The 23,244-nt window shown below is 45.1% G+C and overlaps 2 protein-coding genes across 4 annotated transcripts in view; both read left to right on the forward strand.

Moving 5' to 3' along the window:
- The first annotated feature begins 2,414 nt into the window (after positions 1-2,414).
- On the forward strand, positions 2,415-11,643 carry LOC138631574 (leucine-rich repeat neuronal protein 1). The gene is made up of 13 exons (XM_069716612.1): positions 2,415-2,660; positions 6,823-6,987; positions 7,149-7,294; positions 7,412-7,513; positions 7,710-7,894; positions 7,994-8,236; positions 8,322-8,444; positions 8,560-8,682; positions 8,796-9,210; positions 10,036-10,177; positions 10,263-10,438; positions 10,569-10,733; positions 11,080-11,643. The coding sequence occupies exons 2-13, from the start codon at positions 6,906-6,908 to the stop codon at positions 11,641-11,643; spliced, it is 2,466 nt and encodes an 821-aa protein (XP_069572713.1). The 5' UTR covers positions 2,415-2,660; positions 6,823-6,905.
- A 6,731-nt stretch (positions 11,644-18,374) lies between these two features.
- Positions 18,375-23,244, forward strand: part of otud5a (OTU deubiquitinase 5a) — a 14,462-nt gene continuing 9,592 nt past the window's right edge. For 2 of the 3 annotated variants that reach the window (XM_069716584.1, XM_069716586.1), the window contains exons 1-2: positions 18,375-19,197; positions 21,650-21,743. In XM_069716584.1, the coding sequence (XP_069572685.1) occupies positions 18,622-19,197; positions 21,650-21,743 (670 nt within the window). In that variant the 5' untranslated portion in view covers positions 18,375-18,621. The remainder of the gene's footprint in view (positions 19,198-21,649; positions 21,744-23,244) is intronic. The other variant, XM_069716585.1, reaches the window with a different exon arrangement.

Here is a 23,244-nt window from a genome sequence, read left to right on the forward strand (position 1 = left end):
ACCGAAGCGTATTTTTATGAGGACGTCGCGTTCCCACAGTGTGAGTGAGTAAACAGACTGGCGTCCCCACAACGTCAGTTAAACCAACACACACACACACACACACACTCTGCTGATGGGACTTAATTTGCGTTTTAATCCAGATTAAACTGGATTTTCAGAGGCGGCCGGATTGGTTTCACTCAGATCCAGAGACACACACAGAATCAGCAAGAGCCGGGTCACATGACCGAGACGGGAGGCGGCCCAGTTAGCGTTAGCTTTTAGCATTAGCAGAGATTAAACCGTCCACATTGAAATAAGTACGTTCTCAACATCGTCTTGTAAAGATGTCTGATCATTGATCCTGACGTGTCAAATCCTCAGCAGTATTTATTTACTTTATACACAGTCAGATGGTTTAATCCTGCGGTTCTCAACATAGGGGGTCGGGCCCCTCCAGAGAGTCACCAGATAAATGTGACGGGGTCGTCAGATCATCAACGAGACAAAGAAAAAAGAAAGTTCTGTTTATACAAATTTATTTACATTTCAGTAAAATGAAAGCATTTGGGAGACATATTGAGGGGAAATCACTGGTTCATGGACCCGATAACAGCTCGGAGACACCAGAAATGACGGACCGCGACCTGACTGTGGCTTTTACAACTATAACATAATATTAAAACCAGTGTGTTTATAACCTGGAGCGCATCACATGTTTTCATGTGACACACTGAGTGACAGCTGAACCTTTGTGCTGAACTTTGACCTGATTTGTCACAAATCTGCAGATAACAACTTAAAAGCCAGCGATTCGCAGTAAACAACTAAAAACAAACAGCGAAAATAAATGTGTGTGTTTATCTTCATCTGGGATGGAAGCCACACACACACACACACACACACACACACACACACACACACACACACACACACACAGGCTCAGGGATCAGGCTGACACACATTTACAGATAAAACAGGTTGGCTCACAAACAGCTTTGCATTGTGGGAGAATTTGGGTCGAAAACCGTGATGACAGCAGCTGCAGCTCAAATAATAAAAAAAAAAGTTTTATGGTTTTCCTTCCACAGTTCTTTTAACACGAGTTAAACCAACACAGAAGAAGAACCACCACAGACTGGATATAAAAGTGTTCGTAGCTTCAGGTCTGAAAAATGGTTCTGATCCAGAAGAGTCTTCAGCTGCAATACCAGCGAGTGCCACTAGAGGTCGGCTCCAAAAAGCCTCCGGCTCCATAGACTCCCATTCAACTTCTCTCATCAAATCCAAAGTGAATAAAATGTGTCCATCAGTTATCTCGGTGTTGTTAGCTAAAGTCACTCCTTCTTCTTAGTTTTCTGGAGGTCCATCTGAAAATAATCCCTCATTCATTAGAAAAGAAGATTCAAGAAGACCTGTTTTTGGGGGCGTGTCTTGTTTGATTGACAGGCCTGTGGTGCAGTCAGGTTACAGCTGTCGGTCTTGTAACTTTTCTTTATTTTCTATTGTTTTATATTTCCTTTATCATTGTAAACATCTCGGAGAAAATTAGAAGCAGTTTGATGAATAATTATTTAATATTATTTAAAAAGCTGATCAGGCATTTAGCGTTCCTGCTGACACATCAACAGATATTTACTTTGTGTTACCTTGAATTTAGAAGTCGGATCCAACAAGAACTGTTTTGGTTTTTAACGCCGTTTTCTCCTCATTTACGCTAAATTCACCGAAATTTGAATGGGGTTTGGTTTGGAGTCCCTTTAGCTGCTCTAAATAAAATAAATAAAGTTTATCTGCATGTAAACTGACATCATCTTGATCTGTTGCATCTTCATCCTCCTCCTCACCATCATCATCCTCTTCCTGCCCGTCTTTGATCCCAGCCTTCATCGCCTCGCCGTGGTCATCCTCGCCTTCATCACTCTGACAGGAACTCTGACTCAGACTGAAGATGTTTCCTGATGGATCCCTGTTGATGTCAGCAGCCGTCTCACATTACAACAAAGTAAACAAACAAGGACGATGACAAGTGAAAAAAAAAAAAAAAAAAAAAGGAGCAGAATCTCGTGACATCATTTTTTTTATTGATGGAAGTATTTTTGATTTAATTGACTTATTAAAAATATTATCATAAACCAACATGTGATGAAGGAGATGGTAAATTCTTCCTCCCTTGTGTGTCCTTTTTTATTTATTTTTTTCTTCCTAAAAGAGACAAACACAAACCGACACGAGAGAAGAAGAAGAAGAAGAAGTGATGTAGAAAGAGATCATTAGGGGAATCTGGAGCATTACGTCATGTCAGCAACCCCCCCCCCCTCCCCTCCTCACTCTCCTCCATCCCCCTCTGCGCAGCATCCGGGCTCTGATTGGTCCGCCACCCAGTGTCCCATGAAGCCCATTGGCTGATCCCGAGTCAGCTGCCGCGAACCTGACAGAGGACCGGGGCAGAGAGGGAGCGATGCTTCGGATAAAAGCGGCGGCGGCAGCGGGACTCGGTCCGACCTCCTCCTGATCAACGGAACCTCAGTGAGACCCGCCGGATCTCGGACCGATTGGACTCCCCCGGGGTCCCGAGTCTGCTCCCCCTCCCCACACCCACATCCCCCCCCCCCCCCCACGGGCTCTGCGTGACTGCGGTGCCGCGGCGGAGCGGAGCGGCAAGGCGGAGGAGCAAGGTGAGAACATGGGCGTCTGTCCTACCGGAGCACCGGGCAGCTCCGGAGCTCCGCGGGGCATCACGGGCCAGATGTGGGTTTAAAACAGAACCGTGGGAGAGAGTCCGCGGGAATAATACAAATGATGTTTAAATCATCTGCGGTGATTTTGATGATCAAAAAGAAGCGATCAAAGAGATGAAGGTTCCGTCATCATCATCATCATCATCAGGAACGACGTTTAAATCCGGTTTTTAATTTCAGAGAAACAAAAGTTTGTAATTTTTTTACAGACACAGTTTTATTATTTCTTCTTTGTTTCTGGACTCTTTTAAAAAAAATAAAAAACCTGAAGTGTCTCTCTGACACTGCGGCTTCCTGATTGGCTGATCGATCAGCCAATCAGGAAGCAGCACTGGTGTGTTTTGAGTGACTTCAGACGGTTGTTGATGAGCACGTGCAGCCGCTTTCACTTCAACAACAACAAATGATGCTTGTTAATAAGGAGACACTCCAACAGCTGGTAAGTTTACGAGCTGCAGCGCCCCCTGCTGGGAGGACGGCGCTGCTGAACATCCTGCCGCTGACGAATACATTGAAAATGTCTTGTGTGGTTTACAACAGGAGAACTTTATTGAACTTTAAACGATGTAAAGGTCACAAACATGTTGGGTGTAGTCAGGTTAGCCTAGCTTAGCATTTAGACTGGGAGCAGAGGGTGGGGGTGAGGGGGGGTTGGCTAGCTTGGCTAAACACCAGACAGGTGTTCAAACAGGTGTTTAAGGGGAGGAGCCAGCTGGGACGACTTCCTGAACTTCATTTTAACCGCGGCTAACTACATGTAGCCGTGACTGAACCTGCACTTTGAGTTTCAGGTTAGCTCTGAGCTAGCTGTCAGATGTCGGGGTTGGTGACATCACCGCCTGTGACATCACCTCCTGTGACATCACCGCCTGTGACATCACCTCCTGTGACATCACTGGTTGGTTTGTGAACTGCTGTTGAGCGTCCGATGTGACGTTTTGTCCGTCGCCGTGTTTGTTGTTTTGCAGCCAGATGTGACGGTTCTCAAATCCAGATGTTTGGTGGCAGCTGTCAACGTCCCAGATCGCGGTTTGTGTTTTTAGTTGTTTGTTTTTACTTCCTGTCTTTTTGTGGAGTTTTCGATCAAACGTCTTCATCAGTGATGAAGTTTGTTCTGTCGTCCATCTTGGATAAAAAAAAAATAACGCTGGAAAGTTGATTTTTGATCTTAGAAGCAGAAGTTGACACTGACTTGATTCCTCCTCCTCTTCCTCCATCTCCTCCTCCTCTTCCTCCATCTCCTCCTCCTCTTCCTCCATCTCCTCCTCCTCCTCCATCTCCTCTTCCTCCTCCTCTTCCTCTTCCTCCATCTCCTCCTCTTCCTCCATCTCCTCCTCCTCCTCCTCTTCCTCCTCCTCTTCCTCTTCCTCCATCTCCTCCTCTTCCTCCATCTCCTCCTCCTCCTCTTCCTCCTCCTCTTCCTCCATCTCCTCCTCCTCTTCCTCCTCCTCTTCCTCCATCTCCTCCTCCTCCTCCATCTCCTCCTCCTCCTCCTCCCTGACACGCTGATGGAGATACAGTCAGAGGAGGATGAGTTGGCTCGTTGTTGCGTAATGAATTCCTCTGAATGAAAGTAGGTCAGAGAGTTTCTTCACTTCAGTCGACTTGGTTTTAGGAGGTTTCCACGGCAACGTCGACTCCGCTTTACCTCTCGGTCAAACTTTCACGTTACCGCGGCAGCGACTCGTTCTCCACGACGACCGTCCGGTTTCACACCAGTTTTGTCTCTTTGTGGTTATTTTTGTTTTTGTTGTTTTGTTTGTCAGTTTTGTTGTTGCGGTTACAGTTTTGTGTTTGTATTTTTATTTTATTTTGGCGGTTCATTCAGCGAGCAGCTGCTTACTCGTATATTTCAGAGCTGTTGATCAAACCTCTCTGTCTTCATCGGAGGATAATCTTTGTTCTGTCGTCCACGTTGGATCTAAAAACGAGCCGTAAAGCTGATTCTTGTCCTCGAGGGACCGACGGTCTCAGTCGGAGAGTTCAGCTGCAGATTTTACCGACACAAACGTCCACATCTGTCCACATCTGTCTCTGAATCCATTTTATTTCACCACGTTGCGACGTCACCTCGGACTGATGAAAATGTCAAAAGATTCTCTCGTCCCAGTTTGTGATTTCTGAAGATTTGCTTCTCTTTTTTTTTGTCCTTTGTGACAGTAAATTTAATATTTTTTTTATATTATTGGTTAAATAAATGACATTGCCTTCAGCCTTGAAAAGTTTTCTAACGTTTTTGTACTAAAATGAATCAAATAATTGGAGGAAATTTATTGGCAGAATAATTAATAAATGAAAAACTCAGGATATTTATATTTCATGGAGACTGTTCAGTAACTTTATGTTCAAATATATGAACTTTCTTTTTTCAATTTCCTGCCGTCTGCGCTACCTGCTCCGTTTCTGTGTTGTTGATTCGTTCACCTGTTTGAAGGAGTTTGAACTGAGTTCACCTTCAGATCTGTTCAGATCATTTCAACAGTTCATCTTATTTTGAAATCCGTAGCTGCTTTTATTTTGGGAACAAAAGTGCAGCTGAAGCTCTTCGCTGACTGTTGTTGGGACTGCAGACAGTTAATGAGCAGCGTGTCCTACATTGATGTGTGTGTGTGTGTGTGTGTGTGTGTGTGTGTGTGTGTGTGTGTGTGTGTGTGTGTGTGTGTGTGTGTGTGTGTGTGTGTGTGTGTGTGTGTGTGTGTGTGTGTGTGTGTGTGTGTGTGTGTGTGTGTGTGTGTGTGTTAATTAACCAGCTCCTCCAATCACAGCCTGTGCAGAGGACAGTTAACGAGGCGCTCGCTGCTCGTTAAATAATTAATATCTCATCAATATTCGATGTGCTGAGCAGCAGCAGCAGGAGGAGGAAGAGGAGGAGGAAGAGGAGGAGGAGGAGGAGACGCATTCGGATGTTCAGATGTTGGACCCGAGAGACGAACCTCCTTCAGTCTGTCGCTAACAAGAAGAAGGAGGTTCAACGATTATCAGACAGACGACCGCGCTGCGTTCACGGTCGACGTGGTTTCAGACTGAATCAGCAGCTTTTATCATCAGAGACTTTATAGACCAGAATCTGAACTCACCAGAGACACTGGACTGTCCCACAGACAGTGAACTCACCACAGACACTGGACTGTCCCACAGACAGTGAACTCACCACAGACACTTCCATGATGCTCTGCCTGACCCCACGTGCCGGATCAGTTTGGGTTTATTTTGTAATAAAACAAATTCAACGCTGTAAATAAAAAGTAAATTTAATCAATAAATAATTCAGGAACACAAAGGAGAGACAAATAAAGTTAAATAAATGTAGTAGAAGTAAGAAAGTACTCAAGTAAAGGTACTTTTATTGTTTGTAGTGATTTGGCCAATCACAGAGCAGCACAGAGGTCGTCACCCCCCTTTTGGCCTGTGATGTCACTTCCTGGCTGGTTGCCATGGCACTAGAGGCAAGGTGTCCCCGTTTCCCTGCCAAGCGAGTGTGTGTGTGTTGTACCTGTTTTACTCACGTTGTGGGGACACACACGTGTTCACACAGTCACCATGTGGGGACTCGACTTCCCGACGCCCATTAAAGGTCCTCCGTGGAGCCGAGACGACGACACATCAGGACAGTAGGGAGGTTATTTATAGGTGAGGTCTCCAGGAAGTGACTGATGTCCTCTGAAGTGCTGAAAACGAGAGCGTGTGTTGTGTGTGTGTCTCTGATGTGATGCCGAGTGTCACCGCCGCCTCTCTCGCTATGTTGTCACGCTAATTGCTGCTGTGTGTTGACGGTTGCTGCAACACCAGTTTGACACAGTTACTGCTAATGAGCTGTGTGTGTGTGTGTGTGTGTGTGTGTGTGTGTGTGTGTGTGTGTGTGTGTGTGTGTGTGTGTGTGTGTGTGTGTGTGTGTCCCAGTCCTGCGGTATGACTGATGAAAGTATTCCAGATGTTTGTTCCAGAAGTGTTCCCCTTTAAACTCTCATACGTCTTTACCACCTGAAAGAACCGTTGTATGCTGAATGCTAAGCTAGGCTAACAGTGATGTCACAGCCGCATCGTAAACAACAACAACAACAACAACGTTAATTGCGTGAACGTGTTTTCATCTTTTCAGTGCTGGTGCAGATGAGTCTCGCCTCCCACTGACCTTCTAGAGGAAGTCGTCGTCAGGTGTTTATCCTCTCAGCCCAGTGCATCATGGGACCTGCAGTCCTCTGCGTGCTCCTCCTCTCCCTGGTGACATCATCAGTGTGTGCTGGAGTGGGCGGAGCCAGCCAAGGTAAAGATCAATTTTAGAGGAGTGGTGGGAGACGTGATGATCTGTGCTTGTTCTTAAAACAGGTGTGTGTGTGTGTGTGTGTGTGTGTGTGTGTGTGTGTGTGTGTGTGTGTGTGTGTGTGTGTGTGTGTGTGTGTGTGTGTGTGTGTGTCCGTCCTGCAGGTGGCGCTGTGCTGTGTCCTCTGCAGTGTGTGTGTGAGACGCGGCCCTGGTACACCCCCCAGTCTGTGTATCATCAGGCCAGAACGGTCGACTGCAACGAACTCCATCTGCAGAGAGTCCCAGCTAACATGTCCTCTGGCACACAGGTAACCATGACAACACACAGGTAGCCATGACAACACACAGGTAATCATTAACACACAGAGGTGTGTGACATCACACTGACATCACTAATCTCAACATGTTTGTTGCCATGGTTTCAGGTGCTGCTGCTGCAGAGTAACAACATCTCCTCCATCACCTCTGAACTGCAGAGTCTGACCAACCTGACGGAGCTCGACCTGTCACAGAACCACTTCACTCAGGTACCACAACCAGAACCTCCACACAGGTAACAGAACCAGAACCACCACACAGGTAACAGAACCAGAACCTCCACTCAGGTAACAGAACCAGAACCTCCACTCAGGTAACAGAACCAGAACCACATCCTGTTATGTTCCGGCATCGTGGTTGTCTCTTTCCAGTCTCAACATGGCGGTATGAACTGTTTCTGTCCAGGTGAGCTCGATGGGTCTGTCCTCTCTGGGCCGCCTGGTGACTCTGTACCTGGAGGAGAACCACATCGAGGAGTTGGAAGACTTCAGTCTGAGGAACCTGTCCAGTCTGGAGGAGCTCTACATGAACCACAACCGCATCTCCTCCATCGGACCCAAAGCCTTCGCCGGTCTCACCAACCTGCTGCGGTAACAGATCGCCACTCAAACCGTACGTTTCTGTCACGTGACCCGTCGTTCACCGCCGTCTCATCCCGGTGTTTTCCCGCCCTCTGCTCGGTCTCGTAGGCTCCACCTGAACTCCAACCGTCTGGTGGCCATCGACAGTCGCTGGTTCGAGTCCCTGCCGTCCCTGGAGATCCTGATGATCGGGGAGAACCCCATTCTGGGCCTGGAGGAGAGGAACTTCCTGCCCCTGTCCCGCCTCCACAGCCTGGTTCTGGCCGGGATGGGACTGGCCTCCGTCCCCTCCGCCGCCTTCCAGGGCCTCGAATACCTGGAGAGTCTGTCCTTCTACGACAACCGGCTCAGGTGCGTCTGTGCTCGGTCGTCTCCGGTGGACGAACTGTCTCGCGGTGTAGAAACCCGGTGACGTGGATGAACTGTTGTCCTTCAGGTCCATTCCTCGGGACGCTCTCAGCGTGCTGCCGAACCTGAAGTTCCTGGATCTGAACCGGAACCCGATCAGCCGAGTCCAGCAGGGAGACTTCCAGAACCTTCAGCAGCTGGAGGAGCTCAGGTCAGTCGAAAAAAAAAAAAAAAAAAAAAGAAGTAGGGATGAAGGTTTCCGTGTTGCGTTGGTTCCTGTATTTAAGAGCAGTTCGTTCACGCTGTGATGAACGTTTCGTCTTCAGTCTGAACAACATGGACGACCTGCTGATGGTGGAACGAGCAGCTTTCCAGAACCTTCCAGAACTCGCCAAACTGGAGATCTGCAGCAACCCCCGTCTGTCCTACGTGGACCCGCAGGCCTTCAGGTCCGACGGCCTCTGAACCGTTTCACCACGATTTCTGCCTTTTTTATTTTGAGAATTTTATTTCTTTTTTTATAAAAGCTTGTTTTTACAGTGTTTTGTTTGGTCCTCCTCAGCGACCTGTCCTCTCTCCGGACTCTCCTCCTCCACAACAACCAGCTGGGCCTCCTCTCCGGAGACCTCCTGTCCTCGCTGCCGTCCCTGGAGGAGGTGTCCCTCCACTCCAACCCCCTGCGGTGCGACTGCCTCCCCTCCTGGGGGCCTCACCTCGGCAACCAGTCGCACCTGAAGCTGCTGGACTCCCCCATCACGCTCTGCTCCTCCCCGCCGCACCTGATTGGCCGGGAGCTGCAGGAGGTGGTGGCGGCCGGGTGGGGCGGGGGCGGGTCCAACAGCTGCCTGCCTCACATCTCCCCGCACGCCTTCCCGCCGGCCATGAATGTCAGCGCCGGGCGGCCGATCACGCTGGAGTGCTGGGCGGACGCTGACCCCGCCCCCCAGTTCTACTGGGTGACGCCCACGGGAGACAAGGTGGGCGGAGTCACGAGGGTGTGTGAGTGTGTGTGTGTGTGTGTGTGTGTGTGTTTGTGTGTGCGTTGTAGAGATGATGAACAACAACGATAACTCAAAGCAACAACAGAGAGACACAAAATCCACCAGAGGGCGCCGTCTCCCAAAACTAAAGAGATAATTAAGCGATATAATTGTTTTTTTTAGCAAATAAAATACGTAATCAAAATGTTTTCATATTGTGGCGCAATTCGCACTCAAAATATTCAACTTTTTTGTTAGTGTGATCTCCGTTTCCATGGCATCAGTAGACTCTTAATGTAACGTAACGCAATGTTTACTACTCCAGGAAGTAGTCCGACCCTTAGCAACCACCTAGCAACAGAGAGGATTTTTAGTCTCCAACTGAATAAATACAGAACATAGAAACACTAAACTGCTCAGCTAGCTCAGTCTGGTTGGAACAAAGATATCTGATGAACAAAGATATCTGATGGACAAAGATATCTGAGAAAAAAAATGCGTGGACAATGTATTTTTAAGATAGTAGCGCCAAGTCATGTTGTTTAAACCAAACCTGGTCCAGCTAGCCGCCGCTAGGATTGTAAGTGCGTGACTATCTGTGGTGTTACGGTACGGGTGCTTGGAGCGACCAAAAAAAACCACCAAAACAGACCCGACTTCACCAAATGGGTCACATTTGATATAACAAGTAAAAACAGCATTATTTTACATATTATAATTTAATTCTAATTATATACGATATTGCAGCCATGAATCTGAATTTGTACACAAATTTGTGAAGTCCAGAAAAGACTGACGTTGTAAATCTTCCCGCCTGCTCAGGTGAGCTCGGAGGCGGTGGCCGCGCCAATCATCTCCGAGGAGGGGCGTGGCCTGAGCAGCAGCAGCAGGAGGAAGAAGAAGAAGCACCGCGTCTCGGAGCCCGGAGCGCTGGTGATCGAACACGCCGAGCCGTCGGACGCCGGTGAGTCCGAGCCGCCGGTTCCACGTCGCGTTTTCTGAACACCGTTCGGTTCGTTAACGACCTTTTTTTCCCGCCCGTCTGACAGGCGTGTACACCTGCGTGGCCTGGAACATGGAGGGAGCCGACACCAAGAGCGTCTCGCTGTCCGTGGACTCTCGGGGGTCCAGCAGGGGGAGCCGGCGGGGCGGCGAGCCCGGCGGAGAGCAGCCCTGGCCGGGGAACTCGTCCAGTGCCGCGGCCTCTCTGGTGGTTCTCGCCAAGGTACTGGATTTTATTTATTTATTCCTTTTTGTTTGTTCTTCAGTCACTTAAATTTTTTTTTTTTTAAACGTGGAGATTCACTGCTTCCTGCTTCCTGCTTCCTGTTTCCTGTTTCCTGTTTCCTGCGCAGGTGGTGCACGCCCAGTCGGTGGTGTTGGAGTGGAAGTTGTTTCCCAGCGGAGGAGCTTCGTCCGCGGGTCAGAACCAGCCGGACACCCCCCCCCTCCTCCTGCTGCCCCGGTGGACCAGCGCCACCGTGCACATCGATAATCCTCAGATCAGCTACACCGCCAAGGTGACCACGCCCACCAAACACGACACTGAACGTAAACTTCTTGTTTACGCTCTAAAAACGTCTTTTGGGCACAAAATTTCGCTAAAATAATCGAGGCACATAATAAAAAAAAAGTGCTCTAAAATGTGGTTTTATTTTGAAAAACGTTTTACAGTGTTCAGCACAGTTTCACATGTGGCTCCAGATGTGCATCGATCCAGAACTAACATGCTAACGGGCTAATATGGACTGCTCAGCCTGAAGCTCCAGACTGTCTGGTCCAGTGGATGCTTCTGTTTCCTGGAGGCGGATCTTACTGGTGTGGGAGGAGTTATTAAAAGCCACGCCCCTATCTCTCTCTCTCCAGGTCCCGGTGGACGTTCAGGAGTACAACCTGACTCACCTCCTTCCTGCCACCGAGTACCGCGTCTGCCTCACCGTCTCCTCCTCCTCCGCCTCCCCCGCCACCACCTCCTCCTCCTCCTCCTCTCCCAGCTCCTCCCCCTCCACCCCCGTCTCCCCCAACTCCTCCTCCTCCTCTCCCGGCTCCGCCCCCGTCCACACCTCCTGCCTGAACGTCACCACGAAGGAGGCGGGCTTCTCCGTGGAGCTGGTGGCGTCGCGGCGCAGCAGCGTGGCGCTGGCGGCCGTCATGGGCTCCATGTTCGCGCTGTCCATCATGGCGCTGCTGGTCGTCTACATGGGGCGCCGCGTGCAGCAGCACAAGTCCTGCGGCCACTCGCTGAAGAAGTACATGCAGCACGCCACGTCCATCCCGCTGAACGAGCTGTACCCGCCGCTCATCACGCTGTGGGAGAGCGAGGCCGAGAAGGACAAGGACGACAAGGAGGAGGAGGACCGGGAGGGCGGGGCCAGGGAGGGGGAGGCGGGGGGGAGCCAGATCGACACCACCAAGACCTACATGTGGTAGCTGGAGGAAGGGAGGGGGGGGGGTTGGTGGGGGGGAGGGGGAGTGACACATTCGAAGGAAGGAAGAGGAACTGCAGCAACGAGAGGTGTCATGTGACTCTTGAGGAGCCTGGCAGACAAACAGAGGGGGTTAAAAAACCCAGGAGGATTCTGGGAGACAGACTCGTCACTCTTAAAGGGCCATTCTGGTGGTTTTTTTCACGTTTCAGCCCGTTTAATTACAAACCCGCCGTGTTTCTATCGCCGTCGACCAACAGCAGTCCCTCCAGGAAAAAAGGAGCTTTTTTTTTTTTTTGTGATTGTCACGATTCAATTTTTTTATTTTACGGCAGCTTTTTCTCAAAAGTTGGAACGTGAATTGCTGTAGTAAAATTGCAGGAATTAGTCAAAAAGTTTTGCTTTTTTTTTGCTACATTTTTTAAATCTTATGCAAAAATTGCTAAGAATTTGCGTTACTAATTAGAAACTTTTTTTTAAATATTATTATTGATAAAACACCAAAAACAACATTAAAATAACACAAACAAATAATGACCAAAACAAGATACAAAACAACAACAATTTTATGCCAAACAATAAAAATTGATGTAAAACGACTGAAATAGGATTTATTATTATTATTATTATTATATTTCCTTGAACTTTGTTGATTTTGTTTTTATCGCTAACCGAATATAAACGGATTAAATAGGTGCTTAAAAATAATGGAAATAACTTTTCTGGGCTTAAACGTGAAAAAACATTTTTTTGTTTTTGTTCCTTTTCGTTTCTATCGAACCACTTTTCTCCTCACGGCTTTCGTTCTTCTGAACGTTTAACAGAAAACGTTCAGCGGGTTTGTTTCTCAAGCTACGGCTCGGGGGCCTGTTTTCGGGCCGTCGGCCAACTCTTTCTTCCTTCCGTCCGGAGAGACTTTTTGGAGTCCGGATGTTTTCTCTTCTCCGTCGAGCACACTGACAGTCGCGGACTGTTGAAATCAGATTATTGTAATTTTAGTTCATCTGATGAACACGAACGCAGCACCGAACACTCGGGTGGAAGATTTCACCTTAAACGTCTTCGGACGAGCTTCGAGGTCCCGTATTCACGTTTATCGCTTTATCTGTGCGAAAGATTTGTAAAGCTGCTCACAGAGAAAATTGTAAAAGAGGTTTTTTTCCTTTTTCCTCGACTAATTTTCACAAACTATCGAATTCGAATTTTAACGAAAATGTTTGGAAACTCACCTGTCAAGAGTTTCGTAAATCCGTGTTGAAAGTTATTTTTCAGACTTCCAAATGGACGAAGTTTTAGCTAAAGATCAGCTCGTTAACGAACTGTTATTTTAGCCCAGCGTGTAATACACACGCCTGACCACTAGAGGGAAGCGTTTCTCTAACGCACCTGACATCGTCTAGACGTGAGAGGAATGTACGTAAACGGAGGCAGGTTACTTGATGGAAGTCATGAGACGAAGTACGAAGGCAGCTGAAGTTTTTGATGCCGCAAGTCATCGACCTTTTTTAAAAAAAAACAAAAAAACAATGGATGTAGTTTTCGGGTCTGAAAAATGACACCCGTAAGCTGCAATACCAGCGAGTGCCACTAGAGGTCGGCTCCAAAAAGCCTCCGGCTCCATAGACTCCCATTCAACTTCTCTCATCAAATCCAAAGTGAATAAAATGTGTCCATCAGTTATCTCGGTGTTGTTAGCTAAAGTCACTCCTTCTTATTAGTTTTCTGGAGGTCCATCTGAAAATAATCCCTCATTCATTAGAAAAGAAGATTCAAAAAGACCTGTTTTTGGGGGCGTGTCTGTTTGATTGACAGGCCTGTTAGGTTACAGCTATCGGTGGGCGGGACGGAGCATCATCATGGTTTCCAATCAGATCAGTCAGATCCACCGCTTAGCTCCTCCTCCCCAGCTCGTCCAAATATGGTCACTTCCTGCTCCGAACTAGCAAAGTTGATGGTGACGGACAGAATCTGAACCGGAGGCTTCGTAAACGTTCACAAACCGACGTGGTGACGTCACCGCTGGATGCTGATTGGTTTCCCTGTTCGGTGCCTAAACTTAAATTTTCATCTTCAGTTTCCAGGTGAAACGTGAAATTTAAAACCGTCTCTTAACATTTCACTTCCTGTCTGAATACGGGACCTTTGACCCTCCGGAAGCTTCACTTCACTCGACACGCTGTCGTCAGCAGCATGAATGCGTCACTCACACGTCACATCCACACCGAGAACTTTATCGACAGCTTCCACGCAGAACGCGAACGCCGACCGACGCCGTGCTTCCGTCCGTCCTCCTTTTCCGTCCCGTCACGCGGACGTCTTCGGGACGCCGCTGCATGCCTTTGCACTCACGTTTAGGACTGTTTGTACGAAACCACGTCTGCGAGGCGGCCTGCGAACTGTCGAAGAGACGTCACGCCGCGAAAACTCCCAAACGCACGACGTTCGACTTTCACCGAAGAAACAAAAACACAGACGCTAAAAGATGACGATGAAATCAGCAGATTTGTTTTCAGAATAAAAAATAAAAATACACTTTAAAAAGAACGTTCAACTTCATGAACACGAAACGTGACCGACTCCAGAACATGTTTTTTATTTCTGCTGTCGGATTTCAACAAACGTAAAAAGAAAGTGTTCTGCGGTTTCTGGAAAAATTTTTTTTTTTTTTTAAGCGGTAAAATGATCATTTCCACCTGGTGAAGTTTCTCACATTACAAAACAATAAAGTTTTGTAAAATTTTCTCACAGGAATAAATATTTTCTCAGGATTCCAGTTTAGTTATTTTTTTAAGGATTTTCTCATAATTTTACGATTCCGATGTCAGAATTTAAAATTCGACAGATCTTGGATTTATTTTTTTCTCCAGAAGTATGAGAACGTTTTCTCCGTGTTACGAGACTCTCGTCTTCGAATTTTTTTTTAAATTTTCTTTTTATGAAACACTAAATATAGATCAGGAGACTCAAAATGTTATTGTTATGAGAAACAAATTACAAGAAACCTTTCTAGTAATTATCGTCCGTATGAGACGTAAATGCAGAATTATCTTTGAGACGGACGAACCAATCAGAATCGAGAATTTTCATTAACCAATTTATTATTTTGTTTTTTGTATTTCTGGCAGGGAAACCGAATCTTTCTAAAATAATAATCAACCAGAAATAACAGGAAACCCGTCGCGATATCTGAGCATTTATTTTTCTTTGGTGAAAGTTGAGTTTTTTTTTTCTGCAGTCCAGAACAGAAAGTCCGATTTAATCAGGCTGTTAAATTGATCTGAATTATCATTTTTATCCTCAAACTCTCTGGATGTAGAAACGTTCCTCCGACAGGTTAAAGACTGTCTAGCACATTTTGAAGTTAAAAAAAATTCAATTTCTAGCTCCAAATTTTTTTTATCATTTGTATTTGCAGTTTTTGCCTCAGAATACAACTGAATTTGTGATTTCACTTTAATTTTTTTATAAAATTCAAGTTATCCTTGTTGCCACGAAGACGTCCGGCGTTGACGTCAAGCAGTCGTGTACGATATCCCAAATTTTGTATCAGAATCTTTTTTGGTCAAATCCCAGAATCTGAATTTCGGGAATCAAATTTGAGCAACTTAAATATCTACGATCAAAATTTTTAACTTTAAAAAATGGAATTTAACAATTTAAACTTGAAAAATAGTTTTTGAAGAGTTAAAGTGAAAGAGTCAAAAAACATTCAGAGACGTAATTTCAATGCAAAATTCTGGACTCTTGAGTTACAGACGTGTTTGAAGAATCTTCAGTTTCGCAGGTTTTGTTTTTCAGACTTTTAGCCAAATATTCCTTCAACTGTCCGTCAACCAAAACACTTCAGGAACAAAACGCTCGCGGCGTTTCAAAGAGTTCATCCTGTATATACACACATCGGGAAAAAAACATGTCTCTGCTTCTCTGTTCGCAGCCGTGACGACGATTTTCAACGAACTTCTGTCGGTTTTACATCGAAGTCACGTTGGAAATAAAATGAGCGTGAAATAAAAAATAAAAAAAACATTGCGGAGATTAATTGTATCTTTTAAGTTGTTGTGTCGAAGTTAAACGAACAAAATAAACCTGGTTGCAGTTCCGGGGTTTAATCAAAAATTTTGTTGGGGAAAAAATGCTGGAAAAAAAACACGAAAAATACTCGACCAATCAGAGACGTTCAGCGCTGAAGCCACGCCCTCAAAGTTCCTGAACGTTTGGAGCGAGTACGACTGCCCGAGTAGGAAAAAACAACAACAGAAGAACTGAGATCATCAAATTCATCTTCGGCTGGATGTCGATCCAACGATAAATTAATCCCGACATATTTTGGTTTCACAAATACGTAAAGAATTCGTGAGTTGATGCCGTTTCCACTTTTGAAATCAAACGTTCGAACTTTATCCCACAAATTTTTTTTCCATAAGTTTCGGAAACACCCGCTCGGTGAAATTTGGGGTTGGCGCCTTCCGGTGGTCAAGGCGGCGAACAACAGGCAGAAGCAGAGACGCAGCTCCTCATCCAACTCCTCAGTAATATGCAGGGTATTTTGTACAAAGTGTATTGCTCTATATTTGAAGAATTGCTTATATTATTATTATTATTATTATTGTTATGATTATTATTATTATTATTTACTCAACACTGAGCACCAACTATAACGATGTATATGTGTGTGTGTGTGTGTGTGCGCGCGTGAGGAAAAATTATATAAATACACTTTGTCACTCCACAGTCTGCTGTCGTTTTATTGACTCCTGTCTGAAATGTTTACTTAGGTTTTTTTGTGTTAGTCGCGGTTAAAAATGTTTTGATTTTGAGGCGGATTTTCTCAAAAATGGAGACATAATTTTTGGAGTTATGAATTAATATTTTTGCATTAAAATGACAGAAATTAGTAAAGTTTTTACCACCGCCATGCTAACGAGTACTATGTGCTGACTTCCTGTGATAACTTGCTCTCCACACGGCAGAACTGGGTTCGAATCCCCGTTGAGGCTGTAACGATGGAAAAAATATAAACAGTTTACGAGATTAATTAAAGTAGTGAGTTCTTCGCTTGTGGTGACGAATGTCTTCATTGAGAGGTCACCGTGACCTTTGACCTTTGAGAGGACATGTGTCATCAAACAAAATGGTGCCCCAGCCTGGAAGAGAAGAAGAAGAAGGAGAAGAAGAAGAAGAGTGGACTTCCAACCAGGAGTCACAAACAGGTGAAATGAACTGTTACAATAAACAGGGACAGATTATGAGACAACAGCATAAAAGACACAAAACAATAATTTTCTATGCATTTGAATTATTTTTCATCTCGTGGCTTTTTTTTGGTCTTTATTATGGATTTCATTTTTGTTGGTTTGAATCTCGTTTTTGTTGGTTTGAATCTCATTTTTGTTGGTTTGAATCTCGTTTTTGTTGGTTTGAATCTCATTTTTGTTGGTTTGAATCTTATTTTGGGTGCTTTATTATTTTCAGACATTTCTGTCGCTGCGTTTTCATTCATTTCATTTTCATTTGAAAAACCTCGCTCGTGTCGGTCAGCTGTTCTGGATCTTTTCAACCTGCGTGATTTCATTCGCGTGTTGAACGCGTGTGATGCGAAGTCGAGAGTTGAACATGAAACACTTTCGTTTCTTCGTGACTTCGACTCCCCGAACATCAGAACAAACCCCATTAATCTGCTCAGCACTCAAAAAAGAACAACAAAACTCTTGTTTTGTTTTTTTTACTTTTTCTTTCTTCTAACTGCGACTGAACGTTGCCATGGTAACCGTCGGTGAGCATCTTTTAAGCTCTTGGATGGCGCCGTGTTTTCCCTCGGCTGCTTCGGGTCCGTCCGCGAGCGTTTCTGTCGGACGAAGACTTTCCGCAACGCGAACTCTTAATTCTCCCTGAACGTTCTTCGGCGGAACGACTTGTTCACAGATCGCAGATCTTCTGAGTAAAAGACAACTTACTGCATATTGTACTTCCTGTTTACAAACCCTAGAAAGAGTTATGGGATCTGTAGTTCTAGAAGTAAGACAACAATAATAATAATGTGTAATTATACACGTGTAATTCGAGTCGTGGATGCAGGAATTTAAGAACAACAACAACAACAAAAATCACTAAAACTGAACAGATTCACAATTCTCAGACTAAAAAAATAATTTTTGTTGTGTTTGTGTTGGAGGAGCAAATATGTCCCCGCCCCTTTCTCCCGCATGACGTCACTCCTTCCTGGTTCGTCCTGTGAACTGGGTCACAGCCCGGATCATCCATCACCATCTCTTAACGGAGAGAAACCCGCCCTGCACGGTGGCGAAGTCTCTCCCGACCGACCGACTGTAATGGCTCAGTGCGTCCACACGGGGGCGCCCGTCAGGCCTCTTGTGATTATTTAACCAGAACTGAAAACATTAAATGAAAACAACTAAATATTTACAAGGAACCTTTTAACTGAACGATTTTAGAATAACAGCAACTGAAAGACTTCAGACTGAAAGAGTATTTCAGTGTGTGTTTAGTAAAAAAAAAAAAAAAAAAAACTATAATAACTATAATAAATCAATATTGTTATTTTTACACACTTTAATAAACTGAATATATATACATACTCGGTTTAGTAAATAAAAAATTACGTGTTTTTAAAATTTTGTAAATGTAATAATAAAGATGAAGTTCTGGTTAACGGCATGACGTAAAAAGTGCCGTCGCAGCCAGGAAGTGACGTCGCCGCCCCGTCAGCCTGTGTTGATGTTTTGCGGACCGGACGCTGGAGAACGGGAAGACGGAGACGCGTTTTGTTTTTGTTCAACTAAACCGTCGAAAAAGGAGCCGAGCCGGTCCGTCTGTCGGCCGTTTCGGGTCGTTAAGAGCCTTAGCTCGCGGATTGGAGCCGAACAGCCGGGCCGGAGGGCGAGCAGACCGACACATTTGATCCAGAAAGGGAGGACTCGTCAGCCTCGGACCCCCTCCCCACCTCCCGCACTCCCGCTCCACCATGACGATTCTACCGAAGAAGAAGCCCAGCTCCGGGGTCGGAGTGTCGGACCACGCCGATGACAGCGACCGTCGGACCGGGTCGGACCCTCACCAGCACCCGCACGCGGGGCGGGCCGGAGCCCGACCGAGGGCTTCTCCTCCGCCGTGGTCCTACCAGCCCGCTCCGCCCTCCGCCAGGGACGACAGGCGGAGCATCGAGGCGAGCTCCCGGCCGCAGCAGGCCTCCCCGCCGCCCGTCGGCTCCGTGTCCCCCGTGGGGCCGGGCGACGGTCGGGACAGCAGCGGCGGGATGGTATCCGGGTCCCGGGGGGAGCTCGTGGTGTCGGCCGGCGTCGTCGGATGCGGCGGAGGCATCGGCAGCTGCTGCTCCGGGCCCGGGCTGAGCAAGAGGCGGCGGCAGGCAGGCACCTGCTCCGGCGGGGTGGTGGCGGCTCTGGCCGGCGGAGGCCAGCCCGGGGTGGCCGGATCGGGAGGGTCCAGCCAGGACACGGAGGAAGGAGCCGGGAACAACAGCGAGGACGAGTACGAGAACGCGGCCCGGCTGCAGTCCGTGGACCCGGCCACCGTGGAGCAGGTAGGAGCTAACGTTGCTAGCAGGGATGCTAATGCTACCGCGGCTACACAGGTGAGCTCCTGTTAGCTTCTGCAGGTTTACAAACACTTCCCGTGTGGTCAGCTGACCGACGCTCAGGACGAACATCACGACAGGTCGTAAACGACGCAAGTTGGGGAATTTAACTCGGTTTGTTTGGTGGGAAACAACGAAGTTTGTCAGTTTAAACTGCTGGAATAACGTGTTTTTAAGTGAGTGTCATGGAAGCTGATAAAGTGCCGGTAACCATGGCAACAGGAGGGGGTTGTGGGGGGGGACGCTTCAGCTACCTGACAAGTGGACTGACAGCAGACACTATAATAACATGGGGGGGGGGGGGGGGGGGGGGGGGCGTAAACAAACAAACAGGTTGGTGATGGAAACTGCGGATGTCCTCGCGGGGACAGACACCTGTCCAGGTGTGCTTCCTGTCGTCACGTGACAGGAAATAAACGCAACATGAGTTTATGTGAAGATTTAAAAGAAAATTTCAAAATAAAGTTTTTAAATACCGAAGAAAGGAAGTTACTCTAAAAACAAGAATACTTATATTTTCTGTAAGGTGGAAGATCAAACCTGTTTTCTGATTGGCTGTTATCAATTCATCTGGATGGTTTTTATTTATTTATTTTTATTGTTTAATCTGTTAAAAGTCCCCCCCCCTCCAAAAAAAAAAAAAATATATATATATATATATATATAAAAAAGTCTCCTCATTTCTCTGTTCATCAGTTAGGAACTCACAAAATATTTCTCAAACCAAAATTTTTTTGACAAAAAATGGTCAGATCAGCGATTTTTCTGAAAATCGACGATCAGAACGGATGCGGATGAACAAAAGTTACAGGATGCTTCATTTTAATAATATTTACAGTGATACACAAATATTAAATACAGATGAGTATTGACCGGGTGTTGAACAGCACAAGTGGATATTTGGAGAGTGTAAATGTAAAAAATGAAGACTAATATATAAAAAAAAAATATGTCGACACATTCAGAAAAAAAAACGGACCTGTTTTTTTATTTTAAATGTCTTGAATGTGACTGTTTTTAAAAGCTGGAAAAACTTTATTCACCAAAAAAAAAGTTTGTGTTTTGACTCCTGAAATTAAAAATGCTTTATTAAAACATCTACAGGATGCTGATCGAGAATATGCAAAGTTATATAATAAAATAAAATGTGTAGAATAACAATAATAATAAACTTTATTTGTGTTGCACCTCTCACAAGAAATGCAGCTCAAAGGGAGAATTAAATGAAGTGTTTCACATAAAAACAGATATAAAGGAACATTTTAAAAATATAGAAAAGAAATGAGATGTATAAGAAAACAGATCAAATTAAACATAAATAGAGTTCAAATGTAAAATAAGCATTTTAAAGGCAAAGTGTCACTTCTTTTCTAATAAACTCCTGAATTCAACCGTATGTTCGGCTTCTCGTTAAAACTGTCGTGTTTGTAAAAACTGAAGAAGAAGAAGAAGATCAATAAACTGATCGGAAAATCTCCGAATAGAAAAACACGTTGGTGAAGATTTAAACCAATCAGAGAGCAGCGATGGATCAGAAAATGGCACAAAGGCTCTAACGCCAGTTTTTTAACGTTATGTTGGCAAAAACTTCTACCCATCATGCATTGCTTCGAGTCCAGCTACGCATCACGTTAAATCGGAGCAGATCAGGCGTGTTCACGAGGTGGTTTACCGGGACGCTGATGTCTTTACGTTGACAAAAATGTTGATAATAACTGGAAGCGAATGGAAACGAAAATAATCAACTCCTGATATAAAAAGTTTTAAAGCTAAAAACACCGTCAGTCCAATTTTTTTTTATCAAAATAATCTGAATATTGTCGGTTTTGTTGGACATTTTAAATATATATATATATATATATTATTTTTTTTTACATTTTATTGACCCGAATCTGAAATTAAACTTTCAAAGACGAAAAAAACTTCCTTCACCCAAACAGTAACAGCTCTGATTTATCATTCGTTCATTAGAAATTTCCCCTCTGGGATTAATAAAGTGTATAAAATCAAAAATCAATTTTTTTTTTTATTCATTATTGACCTTTATTTAAACTCCAGAAATCATCGTTTCATTACGATGACGTGGAGTCGTTACAAAATGAAATAATTACAGCAATCAGACGAGTAAATAAACCTTTTAAAATCAACAGAAATATAAAGTAACATAAGAAGCTTTCAAATATAGTTTAAATAAAGGAAATAAAACGGGTAAAATAAAGAAATTTTCCCGTCAAAGTGACAAAAGTTTTTCTTTTCTTACGTGACAGCAAACTGACTTAATTGTGTATCTTTCTGTGTGTGTGTGTGTGTGTGTGTGTGTGTGTGTGTGTGTGTGTGTGTGTGTGTGTGTGTGTGTGTGTGTGTGTGTGTGTGTGTGTGTGTGTGTGTGTGTGTTCAGCAGGAGCACTGGTTTGAAAAAAATCTCGGGGAGAAGAAAGGATTCGTCATCAAGAAGATGAAGGAGGACGGAGCGTGTCTGTTCAGAGCCGTGGGTGAGCGACGCACACACACACACACACACACACACACACACACACACACACACACACACACACACACACACACACACACACACACACACACACACACACACCTGTCTCCCCAGGTGTGTTGCTGCAGTTCCTCGGCCCGGCAGCAGGTGTCAGTTTTTGGCTGCTGTTTCTTACATTTTGTTGTTTTTTAAAAGTTTCAGTTTTTTTAATTTATTTTTTAATTTTTTTATCCTGAATGTTTCTCTGATGTTTCTATTTTTTTATTTATTTTATTGTTTGTTGATCCACATGTTCACAGATGTTTCTACATTTAATTTTTTTTTTTTTTAAATTTATGAATTTTTCTGTGCAACATTTTTTTATTTACAATCCACCAGACAGATCGATTAAAACATTAAAATCCGTGAACAGCGGTGTCGGATATCGATCGGGAGCGTTAGCCGTTAGCTCCGGACGCTAACGTGATGGTTCTGGATGAGACGTCGACGGTTTTACGCTGCAGGAGGTTCTGGTTCCTGTAAAACCGTCTGGTGTCGGTCCGTTCAACACAGGTGTGAAAAAAAATACTCTGAGGTCTTTTAAAAGCGTCTCAAAGCGACCAGTAGAGGGCAGTAGAGGAAAACAGGCTGGAGACACCTGATCTGAGGGAACAAACCTGACAGCAGGGGGCGCTCTGATGCTGGCAGACTGTACTGTGTGTGTGTGTGTGTGTGTGTGTGTGTGTGTGTGTGTGTGTGTGTGTGTGTGTGTGTGTGTGTGTGTGTGGGAAGGTATGCAGAGATGTGGGTCGCTGTGAAAGACGCAGGTTTCAGTGTTGATCTCCTTTCAGATGAGTTCAGGTTGTGTTTCAGAGGACGACTATTATGTCACCGTGTGTGTGTGTGTGTGTGTGTGTGTGTGTGTGTGTGTGTGTGTGTGTGTGTGTGTGTGTGTGTGTGTGTGTGTGTGTGTGTGTGTGTGTGTGTGTACACCTGTAAACTCAACACCTGTCTTATATAATAAACTCCGTTTCAGCTCAAACACAAAAACTCGTTCTCAGTCCCACAATGCACCTCTCTCTCTCTCCGAGATGAAAACAAAGATTTAATCTCTTCAGACAGGAAGTTTGATCCCTTTAATGATTTATTTAAAATAGTTCACAAACAACTGGAGGGTTCGATCAATTAATCAACGACGTTGATCGTCAATTTATCGTTTTGAGACGTTTTTTTATTGAGAAAATGCTTAAATATAAATTCTGTTAAACTGAATGATGTGAAATAGTGAATGTTGATGAGGACAGAAAGATGTTTCTGTTTGTCTGCTGATCAGAGATGGACGGACAGACAGAGGGACAAGTGGGACATATGGACAGATAGAAGGCAGACAGACATGTGCATATTGACAGACAGACAGGTAGAGGGACATTTTGACAGACAGAGAGGTACATATGGACGGACAGACAGAAGGACATGTAGACAGGCAGTTGAACATATGGACAGACAGACAGGTAGAGGGACGT

The sequence above is a fragment of the Brachyistius frenatus genome, unplaced genomic scaffold (assembly GCF_029030835.1).
Source record: "Brachyistius frenatus isolate BFR_SWC_R1_liver_20210118 unplaced genomic scaffold, ASM2903083v1 Contig_159, whole genome shotgun sequence".
NCBI lineage: Eukaryota > Metazoa > Chordata > Actinopteri > Embiotocidae > Brachyistius > Brachyistius frenatus.

What these genes read in the sequence shown, in the direction of transcription:
- LOC138631574 (XM_069716612.1), top strand. Translation starts at nt 6,906, where the DNA reads ATGGGACCTGCAGTCCTCTGCGTGCTCCTCCTCTCCCTGGTGACATCA. An exon ending in GGTCTCACCAACCTGCTGCG is followed by an intron (nt 7,895 to 7,993) that starts GTAACAGATCGC and finishes TCGGTCTCGTAG; the next exon opens with GCTCCACCTGAACTCCAACC. An exon ending in AGATCAGCTACACCGCCAAG is followed by an intron (nt 10,734 to 11,079) that starts GTGACCACGCCC and finishes CTCTCTCTCCAG; the next exon opens with GTCCCGGTGGACGTTCAGGA.